Genomic DNA, 21,758 nt, shown 5'->3' with positions numbered 1-21,758 from the left:
CAAATAACAACAACAAATCAAGAGCCACAAAGTAATTCAAGCTCAACCAACATTTCAAACAACATTTCAGTAATGGGGACGAAGGTGGGGAAGCGTTGGAGGGACATTAAGCCTTCACAGTTTTTAAAAGTTTTGAAGACATTTAATGCTTTCTCAGGCAGCCCAAACAAATGAATCACCTTGCAACCAGACAAATAAAAGCCTATTTTAAAAACAACTGGTTTTTTTTCTTGTATCCTGGTGGATTTGCCATTATCAGTGACAGGCACAGGTCCGTGTACAGTATTGAGCTAACTGCTTTATGATATCCTCTGGTCTGGAAGCTTCTAATGCCAACATGCTCTTCAAAGCCAAATTCTTCCTCCCCTTTGAGCATTAAATACCCCTAGAGAAGGTGATAAGCATGGCTGAGAATCAAGGAGTGTGTCAATGCATAGGAAGGCTACATTAAGAATGCTTGGCAGTGACAGCATGGAGATAAATGTTAAGAGGAAGTGAAGGTATTTTGAGGGGGAGAGATGAGCACAACCACTGAAAAGCACCAAAATGAGCACATAAAGCGTACAAGACATTAGAGAAGTGAAGAGATTTGCCAGAATAGAGAGAAAGAGTGTTTCTTCTCTGGCAGATCTCAAGCAAGATAGCTTGCCAAAGTAATTTGAAGAGGAAGGAAGTGAAAAAAAAAAAAAAAAAAAAAGACACAGAGCAGTGAGCAGCTCTTCCTCCCTATGTGAGATATTTTTTTTTTCTGTGTTTTCAAGTTTTTGAAAGCAGACACAACACCCAGTTTCTGGAAGATGAGAAGAAACGCACGTCCCTTCTCCTCAGCTGCAGAAAAAACCCCACTTTCTCTACTGTATATCCACTGCTGTTCTGCATCCACCATCCCTGAAGTGTGGGAGCTCCCTGGGGTTTTGCTCTAAGGCAGAAATGCCAAATGTGGGTAATCACTGGCAGTGAGGAAAGGAAAAGCTGAAGCAAGATGCTCCACCCCTCTATCCCCTCTCCAGGTACCAAAACCTGCCAGCACAAACCTCCTCATTCTTTCCCAAGACCCTTTCCCAGCAGAACTTGGAGACCTGTGAGGGAAAACGCCCTGTTCCTCGTTTTCCTGGCAGCACCCATCAACCCCATGAGCTGCAGGAGGAGAAGGTGCTGAGCTGCCCCAGCACTTTCCCTCAGCAGGCAGCACCTCTGCTGTGTCTGCCCCTGGTACCCCCAGCACCCCCAGGATGAATTCCTGAGGGAGGGGAGGTGGGTGGTGGGGAGGGGACTGGGAACATTTCCCAGCTGAAGGCCAAATTGATTTTTCTGGAGTTTCCACATTAATGCACAGCTTAGCACTGTCCAGCATCACACCCAGCACATCTCAGGGCTGTGACCTGGAGGGAAGGAAGCCACGGGTTGTGCTGGCAGGTCCTCAGGCTCTCACCCAGCAGGCGCCAGCGGGACCCAGCGGCTGGAGAAACACCAGACAGAGCTGAAAAAGCCAACTCCTGGCACACACAGGGCAATCAAACACCTATTCAAACACAGCAGCACTTCACTCAGGCGCTGTCTTACGCTCTCCCATCTCGTAGTTGTGTAAATAAGCCATGGAGAGCATTAGCCATGGTATTCTTCACAACACAGCCATAATTGCTAAAGGCTCCATCGAGCTCTGTAAACAGCATTTTGCACTGATTTTGAAAATTAGGAACTGAAGTTGCACTTATGGTAATTGCCAACTCATTTTGTTCAGTGCTGGAAAACTCATTCCACCCTTGCCTTTTACTTTGTAGCTGCTGAAGTGGCTTCTCAAAGGTATCATCAACTACTGACACACTGTTGTTTCTCTGTTAACCAGAACTGAGGGTGGATCACTAAGCACTTGGTTAAACCATTTTTTGCCTGCCCAGATTGTTGCCTTGCCAGTCTTTGCTCCTTTTTGTCTTCATTTGCTCCCTTTAAAAAAAAAAAATCATACACTTGCACCTCTAAGACACTTCTCATAAAAACTGTGACTTTTTTCCCCCCCGACCCCCCCAAGTCTTTTAATTTTGCTTTTATGAGGGGAATGTTTTCTGCTGTGTCTATCTCAGAGATAACCCTGTAGAACTTCTGACTGGAGCACAGAGGTGAAAGCTGAAGGATCACAGAATCATTGAACGATTTAGGTTGGAAAAGACCTGCGAGATCATCGATTCCAACCTTTGACTGATCACCTCCTTGTCAACTAAACCACCACCCTAAGTGCTATGTCCAGTCATCTCTTGAACAATCACAGGTATGGTGACTCCACCACCTTCCTGGGCAGCCAATTCCAATGCTTGACAACCCCTTCAGTGAAGAAATTCTTCCTGAGAGTGAAGATGCTGATGTGAGACTTTAATGTGAGGCTGCAGCTTGACTTAGAATCACACGGTTAAAAACACAGTTCAGCGCACACAGACACAGCAATTTCCCTCATCCATGTTCAGTAATACCAAAATCTCTTGTTGTATCTGGGTGCAATGATGGTTAACGATGAAGGAAACCTAATCCATGTGGAGATGAGGCCTTTTTCTCCTAAGATGTCCACCTGCCCGTAATCTGTTGTAGGCTAGTTCCTGGTGAAAGGACAGTGTTCTCACAGAATCACTTAGGTTGGAAAAGACCTCTGAGATCACAGAGTCCAGTTTTGCTGCAAAACATCTCAGCATCATGCCACATGAGTGCTTGGGACAGCTCCCCATGGGGCACCAATGGGCTGAGCCCACACTGCTATTTCTCAGTAACATTATACTCAGCCAATCTGTCACTGAAACCCAGCTTTTATTTTTGTATCTGCCAGCCAGGTATCCGGTGTCCTCACCCTTATCTGATGGCTGCATATCAGCACCCCTAAGCTGCCCCAGCACTTCTGCCTCGAGGGTAACTACGACCACTTTGCCACCTCAAATCACACCTTCCCAGGTGCTCTCACGAGGCTCTCGGGGTTGCACAGCCTTGGAAACATCAGCAGGCAAAAGGCTGGGCAGAGTATTAAGGAGCAGCAGCCCTAAATTCCCTCCAACACATTCCCAGCCCCCCAGACCCCACTGTCTGCCCATGCAGATCTATCCCAAGGGAATGTGGGTGAGCACCTGGGCTCTCCCCCAGCAGGACTCCAGGAAAGCTTTGAGTAGCTGTTGTGCCACTGAAAGGCTCTTACACTCCACGGGACACGAGGAGCTGCTGTGCTGTGGCAGGGCTGGTGTAATTTGCTCTCTCCTGCCCAAGCAGAACCAGCTCCCCTCTGCTCTTCCTTCCTCCTGATGCCCAGCACAGGAGCTGGCAGAGCCACCCTGTCTGCAGTGAATAGGTCCCTAAATCATTAGCATTTAATCCAGGACACCAGAGATAACACTGGCACCTCAAGCAAGACAAGGTCCTGCACATAAATACAGAGCCATAAGTCTGTCTTGAGCTTGACAGCAGTTCCTGAGCCCCTGGGATACGTTTCCAGATCTTCCCTCATGAAGACATTTGCCCTTTGAGGAGGCCTTTGAGTACTGGATCTGAAGCACAGCAGATGCTCTTATCAGATTGCACTGCACACCCTACCCTCAAAACCCCCTCCACACCTCCCCCCACCCTCCACCCCCCAAAGAAACCCCAATCCTGTGGTAACTGTGACTTTTTGCTAGTTATTGTCCTCAGATTTTTCTTCCCAGTCCAAATGAGGCTACTCCTGGTGGCTCACTTGTCCTCCAGTAGCCAATGTCTGCTCCTATATGAGTTCCACCTTGGTTCTTAAATAGGTCATTTTTCTACCCACCTGAATTTTGAGTGACCAAACCCTGTTTGCACTCCTTGCCCACCTCTCACCCTTCTCCAGCTGCTGGAAAAGTCCCTCAAGCTCCTGCTGTGAAGGTCAGCCAGCCTGTGGGACAGCCCACTGGCAATGATGTTTTCTGGGGAAGAAGACACCTCAAACCCCAACATCTTATATATCTTAGAACTGAAGAGATTAAAGCTCCAGCAGCAGCCAGGACATGAACTGCACTCAGCACATGGCATTGACAGCTACAGATGACTGACCACAGCCACGAGAAAAGCCCAGTTTTCCTCAAAGGACTACTCCGTTTCCCACTGGTTTGGTGCTGGAAAATACAGAGGAAAAGGATGAAAACATTCTTTATTCCTGTTCATCTTTGCCTGTGCCTGGAATGACAGCCCAGCCACTGGTCACATCTTACGTGACTTCTCAGGTGTGACCCTTTCAAGAATCTCCCAGCTCCATGAGCTAAGGGAGTTGGTGCTTTAGCCCATTTATTTAACCATTAGCCCATCCATTAATCATTGCCTGGGCTTTGCTACTTTTAAATTGCTCTCTCCTTCAACCATTCTGGCTTGGTTTCCCTTTTCACCAGCTTCATTCCCAAAACAAGTGTCACTCCCTGTACCCTGGGCAGCAGCACATATTTAACCAAGGCCAGAAAATACCTTCTATCAGAAAGGATATCTCATTTGAGTGGTGCTCCATCCTGCTAGAAACTGGAGCATGCTGTCCTCTGTGAGAGAGGAATCATCGCCCCTCAGGAGCTCAGGGGCAGGACAGGAGGGAGGCAGGGGGATCTAATGATAAATCCATTTCCATCCCAGCTCCACATGTGTGTCCTAACTGCTGCAGATACCCACTGCCCCACTGTTCCCCAGGCAGGGGCAGCAGAAAGTGTATTTTTGGTTTTCAATGCTGTAACAAGGCCCATGGCAGCAGGGGCTGACTGAGACCTGTAAACCCTGACACTGCTGCCCCAGGGGTGAGGGTGGAAGCTCAGCCCTCCCTGACACTGTGAGATGCTTCTCTTCTTCCATCCCTTCCACGCGTTTTTATGGCTTTCTGCACTAAATAAGGATAAATGCACCTCACCCCACACCTACCTATCTTTTGAATCTTTTAATGAGTGCTCACCTCCACAGCCCAGCCCTGCTGCTGGAGGCAGTGGGAGATCCCAGCACCCCTGCTGGGCACAGCAGCGGCACTGCAGCTCTTCCCACCTGTGGTGACAGCTCCTGTGGGGCTCAGGGATTGTCCGTGTTCCCAGCCCAGACATGCAGCTGTGCTGCACCCCCTGTCACCCCACACAACCTGTCACCACGGGGGCTCTGCCCAGAGCCTCCCCTCCCTCTCCTCCTCTGTACCATCTTCAGCTTTGCAAGGAGTTTCTGGCTCCAACAAGGAAAAGTCATGTCCCACCTCCCCCCAGTGTCCTGCTGTCCCCTCTTTCTGGAGGAACGCCATTGTTTTCCTGGAATGAAGCTGTTGTGGGACCAGGCAGGTCCCATGGGCAGGGATATCTCCCACTAGACCAGGTTGCTCCAAGCCCCATCCAACCTGGCTTTGAACACTGCCCAGGGTTGGGGCATCCACAACCTCCTTGGGCAACCTGTTCCAGTGTCTCCCCATCCTCACAGAAAAAAATTTCTTCCTAGTACCTAATCTAAATTTTTCCCCTTTCAATTTGTACACATTCCCCACATCCCGTCACTCCAGTTCCTGACAAGGAGTCCCTCTCCAGTTTCCTTGCAGGTCCCTTCAGGTACCAGGAGCTGCTGTGAGGTCTCCACACGACCTCCTCTCCTCCAGGCTAAGCAGCACCAACTTTCTCAGCCTGTTCTCACAGGGAAAGTGCTCCAGCCCTACCAACTTTGTGGCCTCCTCTGAACCTGCTCCAACAGTTCCATGTCCTTCTTATGGACACAAAGCTTTCCTACCCTTATCTGCTGGCCCAACTCTGCTATGGACTCAGGCTCTGACCTAGGAAAGCTCAGTCTTAAATTCTCCTCCTAATACCCTACAGTAAGAAACATGTTTACTTGAGCCCCCTTCTAGGATCAGTGCAGCATCCAAGGATGAGAGTCCTCTTCCCTATCACCTTGGCTGAGTCCTTGCAAATTCCTTGTCCTAATCAATAAATGTATTTGTGGCCAGGATATCACCAGCTGAGGAGTACCTGGGCCCTGCCCATCTTTGATCCAAGAATACTCTGCTGAACTGAGCCAACCTGAGTTCATTTAAGCAAAGCATCATCATTGTTATGCCACTTCGAAAGCCCTTCCAACTCGAGAGGAGCAGATTCAGGATACTTTGTCTTTAGGATCAACAAGTTATTACCTGACATACAAATTCAGGAAGCTTCAAGAATTTTCTGTAAGTAGATACTTCTCACTTTCTAGTGACTTTTATCTGAATACTTCTTGCATAGATATCAGTATCACCACTACTTCTAAACTGTAACCACTGGTAGGACTTCCCCCAAAAAAGAAGATCAACTGCTCTCAAGTTATGTACCTGAAGGAAAGCTTAAAAAATCAAACAGTCTGTTGAATATATTTATGGAAGAGCTTAATTAAGCTCAGCAGCACCTGATTACTCCTTCTCCACTTTTATGGGACTGCTTTGTTGTCAAGCTCCTCCAGGACAGTTCTCAGATCCACAGTTCAGCAGCAAATCTTGCTATTTATTTCTAATTCCTTCTTATGTTTAATTCAACTTTTTCATATGGTTTTTGGGTTTTGTTGTTTTTGTTGTGTTTGTTTGTTTTTTTAAACACCCATTTGTCTCTGGCTTTATCCCATCACCTAATAATACAATTTTTGTATTACCCAAAACCTTTTGAAAATTATTGCAACAAATGTCACAACTTTGGCCACTTTCATTCTTTTACATGTTGATCTTTCATTTGCCTGCTACTGTAATTTGTAGCCACAAGCAAATCAGAATCACTGGCAGTGATTGCAGCTCAACTGTGGAGCTCAAGGACCACAAGACTGAGATTCTGTGGAAAAAAGAAGCCAGTCCTCTCCGTTCAGCCTTGGACTCTGGCTCCCCCCCACCCTGCCCAACTCCTAACGCTTGGAAACACCCAGAGATTACAGATGTTTCACTTGCATCTTGAGCTTTGCAACTGAGGAAGCACAAGTGCTTCTTAGTAAGCACAACTGATAAAATATTGACTTGTGCTTTTTTAATAAAATGAAACAAAAGCCATCTAAATCATAGCAGCTTACAGATCCAAACTGTCCATGGCCTGGGAGCACAGTGTGATTAAGAAGTACGAAAACTGCAAAATATTGAAGCCCTGTAGCAATTCAAATTTGTGACACCACCTTCCCACAGAACGAGCAATGCTGCCTGGTGCTCCTCTACTGGTTTGGTCTACTTTGTTCATGAATGGGTAAAATGTGGATTTTCTTCCTTGGTAGAAATGCCATATCCTCTTTTTCCAAAGGGGAGGAAAGGTTGAAAGCCCTTTTGATTAGCGCACAGTAGCTCTTTCCCTAATTAGCAATGTTCTTTTACAGCACTGAGAAATGAGGACTTTTTGTTTACCATTAGTTGAGGTAAGTGTATCTTGCTTTTATTTGGGTTTAAGACTACTGTAAAAGGAGTAGCTTTTCAGTTGCAGCATGGTTTGTCAAGATTACAATATTTATGACTGCATAAAATACATAAGTAAAAAAAAAATTATGATTTGTAGAGTTTGTTATCAAGAGCTGAGACATCTTTACAGAACTGCAAATACTGGCTTCCTAACTGCTAGTTGAATAATTTCGCTGGCAGGAGCATTTGTTAACTCTCTTCTTTAATCTCTACACCCTTTTGTCCAACTGTTATAAGAACTAGCAAGAAAGTCAGTAGTAACTACGGTTCGACTGCTGTCACAGCGTTAGATAAGCTGTACTGATTCTTCATTAAAACACCCCTCGTTTGAAGCTACAACGTAAGAGGCGATTCTTTTTGCTCAAAAGAAACTACTCGCATGCTCTGTGCCTTTAACACTTCACATTGATTACAAAAAATTTAACAATGCAATCACTAACATACCCCACTAATGAGAAATTAGGAGAAACTGCTCGATGCAGAACCCTCTGCATCAGTCAACTCTGATCGATAAGAAAGCTATCAATTTTGAAATTTAGATTTAATGCATTTCCAAGAAGCTAATGAGAAAGGAGCAACTTAAAATAAATACCATCATTAAAACTGCAAACTGTTACAATGATATATTATAAACTTGTCCTAAATAAACCTAGTGCTTCAAAAATTTACCAGTGAATTCATATTACAAAATATGTGAAAATACAATAGAATACCACAAAACAACGTCCTTTTTTTGGGGTCAACAATGACGCCAAGATGATTCAGTCTTCACTTTTAAAATCGTTAATAGAACATATTGTAATATATAAGTTGCAATTTGGTTGAAATCTAGAGAACATCCCCACCAATTTGTCTTCTTCATTCCTCCTCTAAAACTAGTGCCAAACTTCCTGTCAAAGCCGGTATTTTCTTGAAGAGCTTTAAAATTTAGCTGTTACTTACTTTCTACTACTACATTTTGGCAGCAACTATTTATTGGTCTGTTATTGCAAAAAGTGCAATTTAACAATAAACCAGTCTGAAGGTCATTCTATGTCTTGAGGATACATACCATATATTTCTTTAAAAATAATCATACTTTTGTAAGCAATACTTTACAGTAGACACCTCAAATCTACCATAGATGTAAAACTTAAAACGAGAAAAATTTAGTCTCTAAATCTTTATACACATATTTATATTCGAGTTTCTATATATATTATATATATACACAAGCACAAGAGTATATATAAAATATATATAATCAGATTCAAAAAAGAACAAAAACTGGGCACTGTACATAAAATCTTTTTAAAACTCAAACAATAGAAAAACTTTAAACATTAAACAATTTTAATAAAAGTTTCTGTACAATGCTAAGCAGTTTTATTTACATATAGAAAATGTAATAGGAGTAGTGTTTGAAATTACAGAACTCCTTAAAATTTCAATGGCAGGTAATCTGGAAAAAATAACAGCATTCCATTCACAAATATTTTCAAGCAATAAATATGTATTTATAAATAGTGTAAATTTACATCAAGATTAGAAACAAAAATCACAAATCTGAAGTTTATTCCTTAGTCTATGTGCAACCCATTTATCTTTGTGACTTGGCTGTTAATTGTTTTAAATTTTATTTAGGAACCAAAAGTGTAACCGTCATGGTTTCAAAACAAGACAGAAAAACATAAAAGCAGTAAAAAATTTATATCACCTAACTCTTCACATTAAAAAAAAAAAAAAAAAAAAAAAAAAAAAAGTTGCCCAAAGAAAGACTTAAAATTTCTAACTACCTTACAAAGAAATGACCAGCTAAGCTAGTACTTTTTCCAAGGGAAATTCTGAAGGGGGAAAAATGGATGAAACCAACTCATCAGCCCAGAAACAGAGAAATACAAAAGAGGTGGTCTTCAAGTCAGTAGTCTGTATAATGTTGCCAGTTTTGTCAGATATATACAAAACATGGAATTATTTTTTTTTGAAGTACAGCTGGATGAGCTTTATTTGTTTTGAGTTCTGGAGTAGGAGGCAGTGCTCTCTCCTGTCCAGTTGGTTGACACTCCGCACTTGGAAGGTTGCATAGACACAGCTTTCAGCCAGCAGCCTTACGGGATAGCTACAAAAATCAGTGGTGCAGAACTGGGTCACTTCCTGAATATCAGAAAAGTTTTCATTTAATGTCCATGAAAAAATGTCAAGATGAGGAGGATGGCAATGGAGGAGCCTGAAAGAGAAAACATTAAATTACCTTTTCTACAAGGGTGAAAAACTCTGTGTTTAACCAAGACCTGCACAAACTGCAACCATGAGAGTTTAAAGTCACACACACTACTCTTTTTACACTTCAAGACTCTTTCAAGTAGATACTGGCATTTTTTTCCAACTTACTCAAAGACAACATGTATTTTGTGAATACTTTGCATCAGGATTTTGCCTATACTGCAGACTGGAGTGTGCTGTGGGGACAGCTGTGCTAAATACGATGTGAGCTGCCAAAACACGTCCCATTGTGGCAGCAAAGAGCTCCACGTGGGCTCAGTACAGATGTAACGTTATATACTCTAAAACAGGGATTCTCAACCTGTTTACCAGTGGGAAAGGGGATGGTCCAGTTAGTGGCTCTCCAAATGCTTTAATTTTTTCCCCCTCTTCCACCTAAACAAAACCATACACCCCTCAAGTGAGGGTATCGGTGGAAAGGGTCTCAGATTCTCTGACATGGGGACAAAGTGCCTCAAGAGGGAAGCCAAGTGTCTTCTTCCTGCCTGCTGTCAGGAGTCGAGGTCTAGAAGGTACCTTTCTACTCCCCAGTATTGCACTTCATGCCATCAGTCTCTCTGGCCTGTTGTACCTTTGCTCTCTGAGATTATCCTCATCCTGTGACTTCCAACAAACCTTAACTCTCCTACATCTCAGAGATGTCACCTTTTAGGCTATGACTCTTCCCAATTGAGACTGTATTCCCTTTAAAAGAAATGAATGAGCACACCAATTTCACATGAGAACAATCACTACTGTCCTCCAGGGCCGCAGCCTCAGGCTCTGGTGGGGGAAGGAACTACTCACAGGTTGAGAACCCTTGTTCTAGGGACAATATCACTGCTGTTACCTAGAGTGTTATAAACACAGACAACAAAATGCTCCTCCCTCCCCCTCTCTTCTCCCACACACAAACATTATTCCCCATTTCCACTCAGCTGGATGAAGTATCTGAGAACAGGTGTTTATTTATATGCTTTTCTATAACAGATCATCACTTTGAAATTGCAGTATTCCACAAACTATAACGACAGTGACCTCCTAGAAGTATGAACTGAAGTTCAACCATCTCAGGCTCTGTAGGACTAATGGAGAGAATTAAATTCAGAGGACATGGTCCCACACTCTCACCAGCCTCGACTGCTGAACCTTGAGGCCTTAACTCAAAAGGTCACAACTTAGCATGCTAACAATACATGAAATAACTAAACACACATTTTCTGCAGCACCTGGAAATGAACCAAAAGGCACAGCCCCTTACTGGGCTGTCGTAATAAATTTAACATGAAATTCTTGTAACACTTAGTCCAATGTTTGTCTCCTCTGACAGAAAGGCAAGGCTTATAAATACATCCAGCATCGCTTTCATCGTGGTTACACAAAAGCCATCTTTGCCTGAAACAATGAAACCTGGGTGAAATGTTAGGACAGTTGTGCTGACACAGTTCAAAGCAGGAGGCTGCCATATATAGCACAAAGCTATAATGGCAAAGAGGCTTTTTGCTTTAAATTGAAATGCAAAGGAGGCCCCAAGCCAAAAGACAGAACTGTTTGAGAGCATCCACTTGCTAAGCAGAAGGACAGTGCTGATTTGGGAGTAGGGATGGGTTGGGAAAGGGAAGGAAGGGGTCTGAGTGCATAGGATGCTCTGCTGCTATACTGACTTCATACCACAACCAATGTATTAGAGATGCTCTTGAACCTGGTGCTAGTTTCTCCAAGCTTCACTGTCCTGATTCTTCCCATCTCCATCTGATCCAGTTATGGTCTTCAGGTGATCTCTATTGGATTTTTAAAGCCACAACTTTATGAATTGTAACATCACACTTTTCCTGAAAACTCAGTGGTTATGTTCTGCAGTAAGTTACTGAAGTATTTCACACAATTCTGACTCTTCAGCGTTTTGTTCTGTAAATATCACACACAACCCAAACCTCCATTTGCATCAGAAAGTCCACGGTACTCGTACAGCGGAGCACCAAGACAGTCTACAACTGCTTTACAAATAATGTATTTATGCACCCACTTATTAATTTGACTTACTAATGTAAATTGATCATAGACTTGCATCAAGTCCTCCATTTTGTACTGTTCTAGCACCACAAAGTTTTCCAGGTTCGTGCTTATCTTTCGTGCACAGTCTTGGCAATGTACAACGTAGGTCTTTCGAGAATTGCTCTCACTAGTGACAAAAAGCAGATCAAAGACTTCCACCTACGAGAAGGGAAACATGAAGTCGAGTGTTACAATTTCATTATTTTTTTTAAAAGTTAAACCATGAAAAACTGTATTTTCTCCAAGATTTACAACCTTACCCCCCATGCGTGCAAAGAGAAATATGAGATTTGTTCAGGGAAAAAATCTATTCTCCCAAGGCTCAGGCAGAGAGGTGAAATATTGTAAAACCACTAATACTGCACTTAGGATGTCTGCATGAACAGCGCTATGGGAAAGCTTTGGGTCAATATTGACAAAGCAGGATTCATATGCTGAATAGGGCTTACTCACTAAGGTGGGGATTTGTAACAATTACACCTAATTTTCCTTTTTAAAATTTGCCTGCAAGAGAAGGGTGTGATTTATTTCCTTACTACTGAGTCACGTGCTCATCCTGCCCAAGAGGCTCAGAAGATAATAAGGTCAGAAGATAACCAGAAACTGATTTTCAGGGGGTAGGAAGATTTTATTTTCTTTTAAGCTTGGAAATGATTATCCCATAGTTTAAAGCAACTAGTAACAGAAGGTAGAATAAAAAATTTCAGCAAAAAGATATGTCTTGTGAAAAAAAATACACTTAAAATTTTCTCTCTTCTGGGGGTGTTGCTCACTTCTGAAATGAAGACAGATACACCTTTAAAATGAAGCCCAGAAGATCAAATTACATGCAGGAAGGGATATAATAACTGAGATTTGGAAAATCGACCTAGTGAAAAACAATGCTGTGGAAGTACTGTGGGAGAGACTGCAGCCTCTGTCCAGAAAATCTTCTGGATAAGCTTTTTGAAGACAGTGCTGCATCACAATAAACGTGCTCAGAGCACAGAGAAGATGCTGCAACTTAAAAGCAAAATTTAAACAGCAACAACAACAAAAGACAGGGCAAAATTTAAATCAATACTGCACAAGCCCAAGACATATTTTTACTGACCTCACAAATGCTACAGTAATGAGCTGGCTCGTCCTTTGCTCGCCCATGCCAGACTATCTCCTTTCCTGCAGCAATCAGAGCTTCCCGCAGTGTCTGACACTGTTTGAGAGTTCTTAACAGGCAGTACCTGCAACCAAAACCAGTTGTGTGTTCAGTTCAACATTCAATCCTACAGCAAGACTCAAACAGGCTTGTATTTCTTTCCCTGGGAAAAGAGAAATTTCTTCTTACTCTGGGATTTCAAAAGCAGCTGCCTAGTCAGACTCACTGGACTCAAGACTTAGGGAGAAGTCACACCATGTGCTTATGGACCTCTGTGTAGTTTTGTTTCATGTCAGTACTGCCCCTTGCCCTGCTGTACCTTTTGCTTTTTTGTACCTTTTTTTTTTTTGGACTGAAACACATGAATGCCCTTTTAAGCACAATAAAACAATTTGCTTTCAAAAGCAACCAATGTATTTTATTTTGAACTGTAAATCTGTCAGCACAAAGCTTGAACTGCCAAGTTCAACACAACTGTTTACATTTTGTGTGACGACAGCCTGATCCAAAGAACTGTTTTAACTTCCTAAAAACCCTGTTGCTTCCTCAGCACCACTAATTTCAATGATCCCAAGCCTGAAACCCCAAGTTCTGCCAGGAATCATTCTACACACAATGGAAACAGACTCTATCGACATGTATCTTGTTCCATGCAGAAGGAAAATGAACAGGCAGGTTGGTATTTAATAATTAAGTCCTTTAACAAAAAAAAAAAAAAATTACAGAAAAAGATTGATCTAACACTTATTTTAATGAATGAAGAAAAGAACCACTCAAATGTCAAATTAAAATCTGTAATTCCCTGTCATACTTTTAGAAAAGCTAAAAAAAATATAAATAATGATTTTATGGACACAATTCTCTGCAGCTCTCTTCTGTACAAGAAAATGAAACTTGCTCTCTAGCACTTTATGAGCTACAGACATTCTCTAAAAAAAAGCTGGCAAAACAGGTCACCAGATTTCTAAATTACAATGTTATTTACAATAATTTTAGCTCTCAGCTATCCCATTTATTTGAGCTGCAGTCTTTGCAGCCTTTAATTTTCTCCTCCACAGGGTGGTTATGTTACATGCTCATTAGATGCAGAAGGAAGATTGAAAAAAATTAAGGGGAAAAACAAACATTGGACAGAAAACAAAGTGCTCAAGAGTTCTATCAAATGTTTTCAACTCGATCCTCCCATTTTAAAGCCTTAAACATGTAATAGGCACATTCTGTATTTTTTTTTAAAGTTTCTTTCATGTGTTTCCAAGTAGTTGGAAACAGAATCTTGGGCTTACTTTTGAGATACTCTCCTCTTGTTTTACACTCATACTGTTCATCCTCACTAAAAAACAAATCTGTGGCTTCATCAACACCCTCACTGTAAGGGCAACCCAAAACTGAGAGTGTGTTTCTCTTGTTAAACATCTGATTTCTGTATACCAAATTTCAAGGAAATTATACAGCTCATTAAGCTGTGACTCCTTCAACACTTCTGAAGTTTGATGTGAGTGGGACTTACGATGTCAAGGCCAACTATGTGTGGTGGATGATGTATTGATTCACTCGGGTGTTGGGTTATCGTGCTCCTGACAAGCTCAGTAACTTTGGAAAACCATTCTTTTGTGCAATACAGTCCTATGTCAAATAAAGTTAAAAAACCACCATTCTTCTCGCCTGCTGTTATCTGGAAAAGTCTTCAGGGATGCCAAATGAGTAACTGGAAGCACACCTGCAGACTTGCCACCATTGTTCTCCACTCCTGACTTCCAAGAACTTTCAGAAGTGTTATTTTGGAAGAGCTTTCTAGTGTTACTGATGTGAAAAAAGAAGTGCCCAAAATGTAACCACTTACAGCATCACTGCAATGTCTGCCAAATTTGCAACCAAAGCAGAAAACAATAGCTAGAAGGTGAGATTCCTCTCCTTGGATAAAATTCAGGTCCTAGTAATGGCACTTGAAAATATAAATGTCAAGTATGGGAGAAAGCATACAAACTATCCCCTTGAAAATGCACTGTTCCTGAAGTTTGGGAAGCCCAAAGAAAGCCAAAAAGGTGCCTAGCAGAGTCACAATGTGCAAGTTAAATGGGCTCAGCTTTTAGTACCGTAGACCTGCTTTTATTCTTGCTCAGTGAAGTTAAAAGAAAATCTACACCATCTCTCTCAAATTGTTTAGAGGTGTGGCATGAAGATATGAGTAAATCATGTCCAGTCAAATTCCAATATTTAACAGAAGATTTAAAAATGGACATCACCCTGACCTATTCTAGAAGGGCAGTGAGAAGTGTCTGAATATTCAGATATGAAGTAAAACTTCTCAAAGTGTGTAGATCATCCCAATGGCAATCCAGAACTGACCTCTTTGTACCTTTCAGTAATACATTTTGCCTGATACTTAAACGTATTTTATCTGGCTTCATGAATTTGTGCAAAATAATTTCTCTCATGTCATGTTCTTTTACGCTTCTGAAACTATTTTTGTAAAAGAACTTAGTATTTCAGTGACTTTGGAATTAATTTTTTAAGCCTTTATTACTATGTTCGCACTACCTCTAAAATTCTTCTCTTCCTCAGATGCATTTGTAAAAGTCCTTCTGGCTTCCATCTAAGAAGAGGTTTGCAGTTAATTTTTCTTTTCTTGAGGGATGTCCTCCCTCAGCCAAGTTTTAAATTGTTTTGTCTGCTGTGTTCCTGCTCACGATTCTACTGTTAAAAGCAAATCTTTCAAAAACATCTCATGAGAAGGTTTCAGGTTTTGCTCTTTGCCTTTTATCTATCAAGACAGCACTGAATTGCACATTAACTAAAAATATAACAAGGCTTCAGATTTCTTCCAAAAGCAAAGGTTCCTTCTATTACTTTTCCCCTTCTGCTCTTCTGTCTCTTTTCATTGCTAATCTGGCTCCCTATATTTAGATGTATGCTCAAATTCTAGTTTATTGCCTCTGCAGTGGTTACTCTCACATAACCCACTAAGATATATTTGTATTTATATTTCAAATTGAATTAAATGCTACTTTTTATCGTTTTCCAAGAGTTATTCTTTTGTACTATTCTGATACCCAAGAAGCCCCAGAGACAGAAGTCAAAGCTACCTAAACACTTCGATGTGCAATTTTAGATACACCTGTGCTTGGCAAAAAGATGATAGCCGTGTCACTTATCTTTACTTCCTGATGACAAATTAAGTCAGCTATCCAAGAAGAAATTCAATCAGCTCTATCAAAAATCACTATTTTTCAGGTGTTTCTATGCCCAGGCATAAAACACACTCACATATATAAAACACACAAATGTCTATACTTTGTACATAAGAAAATCCAGGTGCAGTGGACAACAATCACTTCCCAGTTGGTGCTGTTTTCCTGCAGACAAGCAGTCCGTAAGAAAATTAGGGAACTTTTCTCATATCTTACGAAAGATTTCTGCATTTCCAGTATGACTACAAAGCCAAGGCTGGACACCAGACTGTGGTGACACCCATTTCTGGTAAAAGCTATGCCATAACTACAGGAGTGACTACCATGAAGAGTTATCTCAGGTTTCTGCTACTGGATGCTACAAACCAGAGCTGATCATCCCATCTTCTTCCCCTCTGCAACACACAGTGCATGGAACTTGGGATCTGGCTGCCAACTAACTTGGAAGGAGGGCTTGACCCCAGCAAACTGGAAATGGGTTCAGTGGACTGGTTAAGCGAATGCATGCACGACCAAGGTTTCTATCTGCTCCTCAGCACCTCTGTTTATTTGTAATGTACAACCAAAGTTTAGGTCTCTTGCTAGGAAAAGCTGAGCTGCTGTCAGCCAGCAAGACAACGGGAAACTACCATCTTGTCCTCTGTGTTTCTTCACAACGTTTTAAAAGATTCTCTGGGAGAAGGATGTTGTGCTCAGTCATGTCTTTCTCCTTTTATGTCTAAACTGTGGCAAAAAAACCCCAAACCCGTGCAAAGGCAAAGTACAGGTGGCAAAAATATCAAAATCATGTTTTGCCAAAAACATCCCAGAACTGCTTTGAGTTTTACAGTAGATGCCTGCTGGGCTTGGGAAGATATATATATCAAGATAAAAATTAAGTAAAGCTTGTGGATCTTTTTTTTTTTTTAAATGGACTTTTTGGTTTCCTCCCTCCCACACCCTGTTTCTTTTCCCCCACTTTCTCATTTCCAACTATTCAGTTTTTATTCTCCCTTTTGTGACAGCTGGCATTTGGAATATGAGCACTAATTGCATAATTGAAGGGGCAGGACTGTCAGGCCTTCAGCAAATATTTTCTTTACTCTAGATATCAGTTACTAGATTTTAAGCAATTATTCACACATAAATGCTATCCCATAATCAAGTTTTGCAGCCACTACAATCCTCCCTGTCTTACTTCCAACATTCTTGGCCCTTATAAATTTAACATTTCACCAGTTCCACCATTCTGCAACAGGTGTTCAAGCCTAAATTAAATTCCTACTGTAAAAAGGTGTCTCACTAAGATGTCACCAGTAAATCCTACTGGGGGAAAAAATAGAAATCCTTTTCCTTTGCCCTTTTTTTGCAAGTTAATTCACTTGTTTTTTTAAGGATCCATTTCAAGGCATGTAATAAAAGGGTTCAACGCTTGTGGATCTAGGATGTTGATAAGACTAAGAAATGTTCAGAAGTGCTTTGGTACTTGGGCAAAATAGAGAGTGCTGCTACCAGAGGATTCTCATGATGAGTAATTTCCTTTGGAATTCATTCCCCCGCTTTCCTTAAGACAAACCTATGTTATATGCTGAAATGTTCATTCACTCCCCAGCCTAGGTATGATGCTGCAATATGATTTATATTTTCTTGAAGCTGGACTCTTCAAAGAAAATCACTGAAGATGCTTAAAGCCTGGAATATTCCTGCATTTTGGAATATGCGTATGAGAAATGTCACTAAACTCGATTATCATTTTGCACATCAATCAATTCATTGTTCAGAAGAAAGAGCAAAGGGAAGGAGGTTTTCAAATTCCTACTTGCCTCTATTTAAAAGATTTATTCTGGATCTCCAAGTGACAGAGGGAGAGCACTAACCAGAAGTTCTAGAAATGTAAAATTAAGTTTTAACTTTGCTGTAAAAATGAATATATATTCTAATATTTGGGTTGATGACCTAATTTTCTTATTTCTGATCATATGTACTCTGAGCAGCTGTTGTGATCCAAGTCAACTGTTTCTGTAAATTGCTGAATTAAGGCTATGGCACATTTAACTAAAAAGTTACTCAGATGATTCTAAAGCTATGCCACAATAACATCACATAAAACATAACAAAATTAAGGACATCTATAAATGGAGTGTTTGAAAAGCAGGACCTAGAATAATTTTGCTTTGGTTCTCAGGAATGGGGAGGTCTTACAATGAATTACTTACAAGTCAACTACTGGTTTATGTATGAAAAGCATACGAGAGATGTTCAAGTAAGTGGAACTTACTTTATCATTTCAAAAAGCTTTGGATCTGAGACCTTGATATTTCGAGCCATATTCCATGAAAGATGGACCATGGGTACTATGGACTTCACGCTCTGCAGCTTATTCCACTCGTACCGTTCCACTGCCAACTTGTATTGACAGGCTGCACAAAACAAAAATTATAGCAGCAATTAATCAAGTTAAGAAACAATTATCAACCAAGATCATTTGGTTTTAATACAAAATTATATCTTCTATAGCTCAACTCCATTTGCAATGACCCACTCATTGCAACTACATTTCAATTCTATAAAATGTCTTTTTAAAAGTGTATTTATAGTGTTAAAAGAACAAATACCACAGCAGCAACGAATACCTGGGAAAACAAGTTACTAACAAGTGTTCCATTTCTAAGGTGAACAGAGTGCAGTATTTCAAAAAGAGTTAATTACTAAACTTTCTAATGTTCCGTAACAGAAAAAAAAAAATCTAGATTTGAAATGTCTGCATCTCACTCTGTTCACTCTTTATCATAATTTTACACTGCTATGGTATATAATCTCTCCTTGAGAGATTTGCTGCAGTGAGTCAGACTTTTCATTACGCAGCCTACTCACCCCACCCTTCTTTTAAAAATGTTTTACAAAATTTACTGCGACTGAACATGTGAGCTCTGTATCAGTCAATCATACAATCCTAGAGATATACTGTTATTGCACCATATAAAGACACACTTTAAACTACCTAAAAAACCCAGAAGTTTTTTGGAAGTAAAATGCTTGACAGAATCTCATTTTAATTGAAAGTTTCCATGCTCAAATCTAAAAAACTTTCAAGGCTACAGTTCAAAACTAAAGACTTCTAGAACAGTAGGTCTGAAAAATCTGATGTTCTTTCATAACAAAATTTTACAAGTGTTTGTATTTCCTGATGCTTTCACCAAAGAGCTATCAAGTACCCCCACCAAAGTCAGAGGACTAGTCCTTAAACTCTTATACAAGCTCTAGAGCAGTTTGCTGGGAGAACAAATGTTGGGAGAAAAAAGTTAAGCCTAACAAAATAATGTATCAATTAATATAAACAATTTATTCTTACAGGCCCATTAAAAGCTTGAGTGCCAAGGCTACATTCTTCCTGCTTTTCCCCTTCCTCTCAGAATGGAATTATTTACAGCCTTCAACACATAACGTTTTAAAAATTCAGCACATTAATTATTTTTTAATCTACTAAAGCATGGTAAATTAGCAAGAAATGGTAGGTTCTGTGACACAGGCAGTATAATGTCACCTAATTAAGCAGTTCAAGCCCAGGCACTGCTCAAACATACCTGTAAGAGGGCCAACGTTCCACGCGATGTTGTTGCACCAACCGATAGCCTGAACCCAGTGAACAGTGCCAGCATTGATCCACACCAAATCCCCTGGTCTCTGAATAAATCTATAAACTGGGACATTGGCTTCATACAAATCTTCCAAGTTTGGCCACCAAGATCCCATTAGGAAATTCATGTTGTTCCTGAAACAACAAGAAAAACAAAGTCTTCAGCATTTACCGACAGACACGTTAACAGCAGATACTTCAGTGAAATTACCTGTAAAAACTCATCAGCACCATAAATGCTTTCTGCAGCTAATCAGATTAGTCAAAAGGAAAAGTTTCACTTAAAAAATTCCTGATCATAATTCCAACATTTCACATCCTGCAACAACGGAACACCTAACCATCCAACTGCCCGTGTGAAGTCAGATTAAGGCTTCAGGTTATGATCTATTTTCCTTCAAGTTTCCCAGTACTTCACTAATGCCGAGGCAGAGAAACCCTTGGTCAGATCCACTGTGACACTGGTGCTGGATGCTGCTTTTTTAGCCAGTGCTTGATTTTCCATGCAGACCATACCAGCTCCTAAGGACGTTCAGTTTTGAAACATGTACTCGCACTGTCTGTGTGTGAATGTGAAGCTTGTCCACACAACAAGCAACCTCTTGGCAAAAATTTCAACTGTGCTCCACAGGTCTATGCTATGTTCAGCCAAAGAAAGTCAACTCTCCTGAGAATCATGGAAAAACACCTCCATACGGATTTCCCAAGTATGGACTCTCCCACTAAGGCAATGCAAAATAAAGTCATTTTACTGTGCACCGTGAGAGATTACTTGCAATGCACAGTTTGCAAAGACAACTCAGTGCCTCTTACCAGGCAGAGCAGACCTTTTGTGAGGTTACCAAGATCTCAGTTTCTCTGTCACCCTCAGAAAGACAGTGCCATGAGAGTAAAAGGCATTTTGTGTCAGAGACACTGCAATTGCATCAGTGGAATTACATTTTTGAGATGGTCAATCTTTGGAAAGCTGGATGAAATAAAAGCAGTTGCCAGTAGATAGGCAGAAAATACAGAGTACAACAGAGACACTGAGATGTATTTGCAGAGCTCTGGAAAAGTTCTGAAGTCAAGAGCTTAATCCAGTTTTAACTGGGTAAGACAAGAAAAAAAAATTCTCCCACGAAATCAACTTCAGAGTCTACTGCTTGAATACCAGCACAATTAGGCGACACCACTGCTGCTCCCCCACCTTTTTTTTTTGTGGGTGCATGTGCAAACATGTACTGTTTTCTTTGTTTTTCAAGCAACCTGCCTACATAGGGCACAACAGAGAACTCTTAAGAGCTGGCTGAGCAGCCCCCCAGTGCTCAGGGGGGCTCAGTTTTTCCAGTGAATTACAATAGCAATAGCAGAGGTCAACTTGAACATGCAGGACAGAGTGCCTGGATAAACAGGCAGGGCTATGATGGATTTTCTGATGTGGAAAAATTACCACTATGAAAACTGGAATGATGCCATATAGTACACATTGGTAGCAGGCAGCTGCTAAACTTCTGAGCCCCCTTTATGCAGTATAAATGTGAATCTTGAATCTAGATGAGCATTTGCTACTACCAATCTCTCATCTCTTGTATTTCCTTCATTTCTATTTTGAAAAAAAACACAAGTAGAGGACCTAATGTTAATTTTTGATAGCAAAGCTACCAGGGGCAATCCAAGTCTCTGTACATTGTACAAATGTAGTATTTTGTATAAATTCTAGATTTTGCATTTTGACTTTAAAAGACTTTTCTGACTACATGGAAAACCCATAAAATAACGTCCCCACACAACACCCTCGGTAATTTCCCCCCTCAGGTCTCAGAAAGGCACAGAGAACTTGATAAAAATACACACAAAAACAGCACAGCCAGCTTACTTTTCACAGAAGTCATTCATGACACCCCAATAGCTCTCAGGGACAACAAACCATTCACAGTCACCTGGACCAATATTTATATTTACTGAACAGAAGTTGTTGTTTTCTTGATGACCTGACAGAGAAAAATAAGCACACTTTATATAAGATTGTTCTATCAAAATAATGCCATGAAAATGCAAAGATACAATTGCTAAAAAAATTTATGCCACAGTTTTGGTATTTGTATTTTTTATATGACACTTATATAACACTGTTTAGGTGCCTCACACAATTAA

At 40.9% G+C, this 21,758-nt stretch overlaps 1 protein-coding gene across 19 annotated transcripts in view; it reads right to left on the bottom strand.

Annotated features, from left to right (window-relative positions):
* Window positions 1-7,342: 7,342 nt before the first annotated feature.
* Window positions 7,343-21,758, bottom strand: part of KDM6A (lysine demethylase 6A) — a 150,564-nt gene continuing 136,148 nt past the window's right edge. For 10 of the 19 annotated variants that reach the window (XM_050334017.1, XM_050334023.1, XM_050334022.1 and 7 more), the window contains 5 exons: window positions 21,481-21,595; window positions 19,570-19,757; window positions 18,264-18,405; window positions 12,777-12,903; window positions 7,343-11,842 (listed from right to left, as the gene is read on the bottom strand). In XM_050334017.1, the coding sequence (XP_050189974.1) occupies window positions 11,546-11,842; window positions 12,777-12,903; window positions 18,264-18,405; window positions 19,570-19,757; window positions 21,481-21,595 (869 nt within the window). In that variant the 3' untranslated portion in view covers window positions 7,343-11,545. Of the gene's footprint in view, window positions 11,843-12,776; window positions 12,904-18,259; window positions 18,406-19,569; window positions 19,758-21,480; window positions 21,596-21,758 lie in introns of those variants that run through there. The other 9 variants (XM_050334021.1, XM_050334031.1, XM_050334024.1 and 6 more) reach the window with 4 other exon arrangements.

The sequence above is a fragment of the Myiozetetes cayanensis genome, unplaced genomic scaffold, assembly GCF_022539395.1.
Source record: "Myiozetetes cayanensis isolate MyiCay16 unplaced genomic scaffold, myiCay2020 scf5-8, whole genome shotgun sequence".
Lineage (NCBI taxonomy): Eukaryota > Metazoa > Chordata > Aves > Passeriformes > Tyrannidae > Myiozetetes > Myiozetetes cayanensis.
This window is presented reverse-complemented; position numbering and strand designations above follow the sequence as displayed.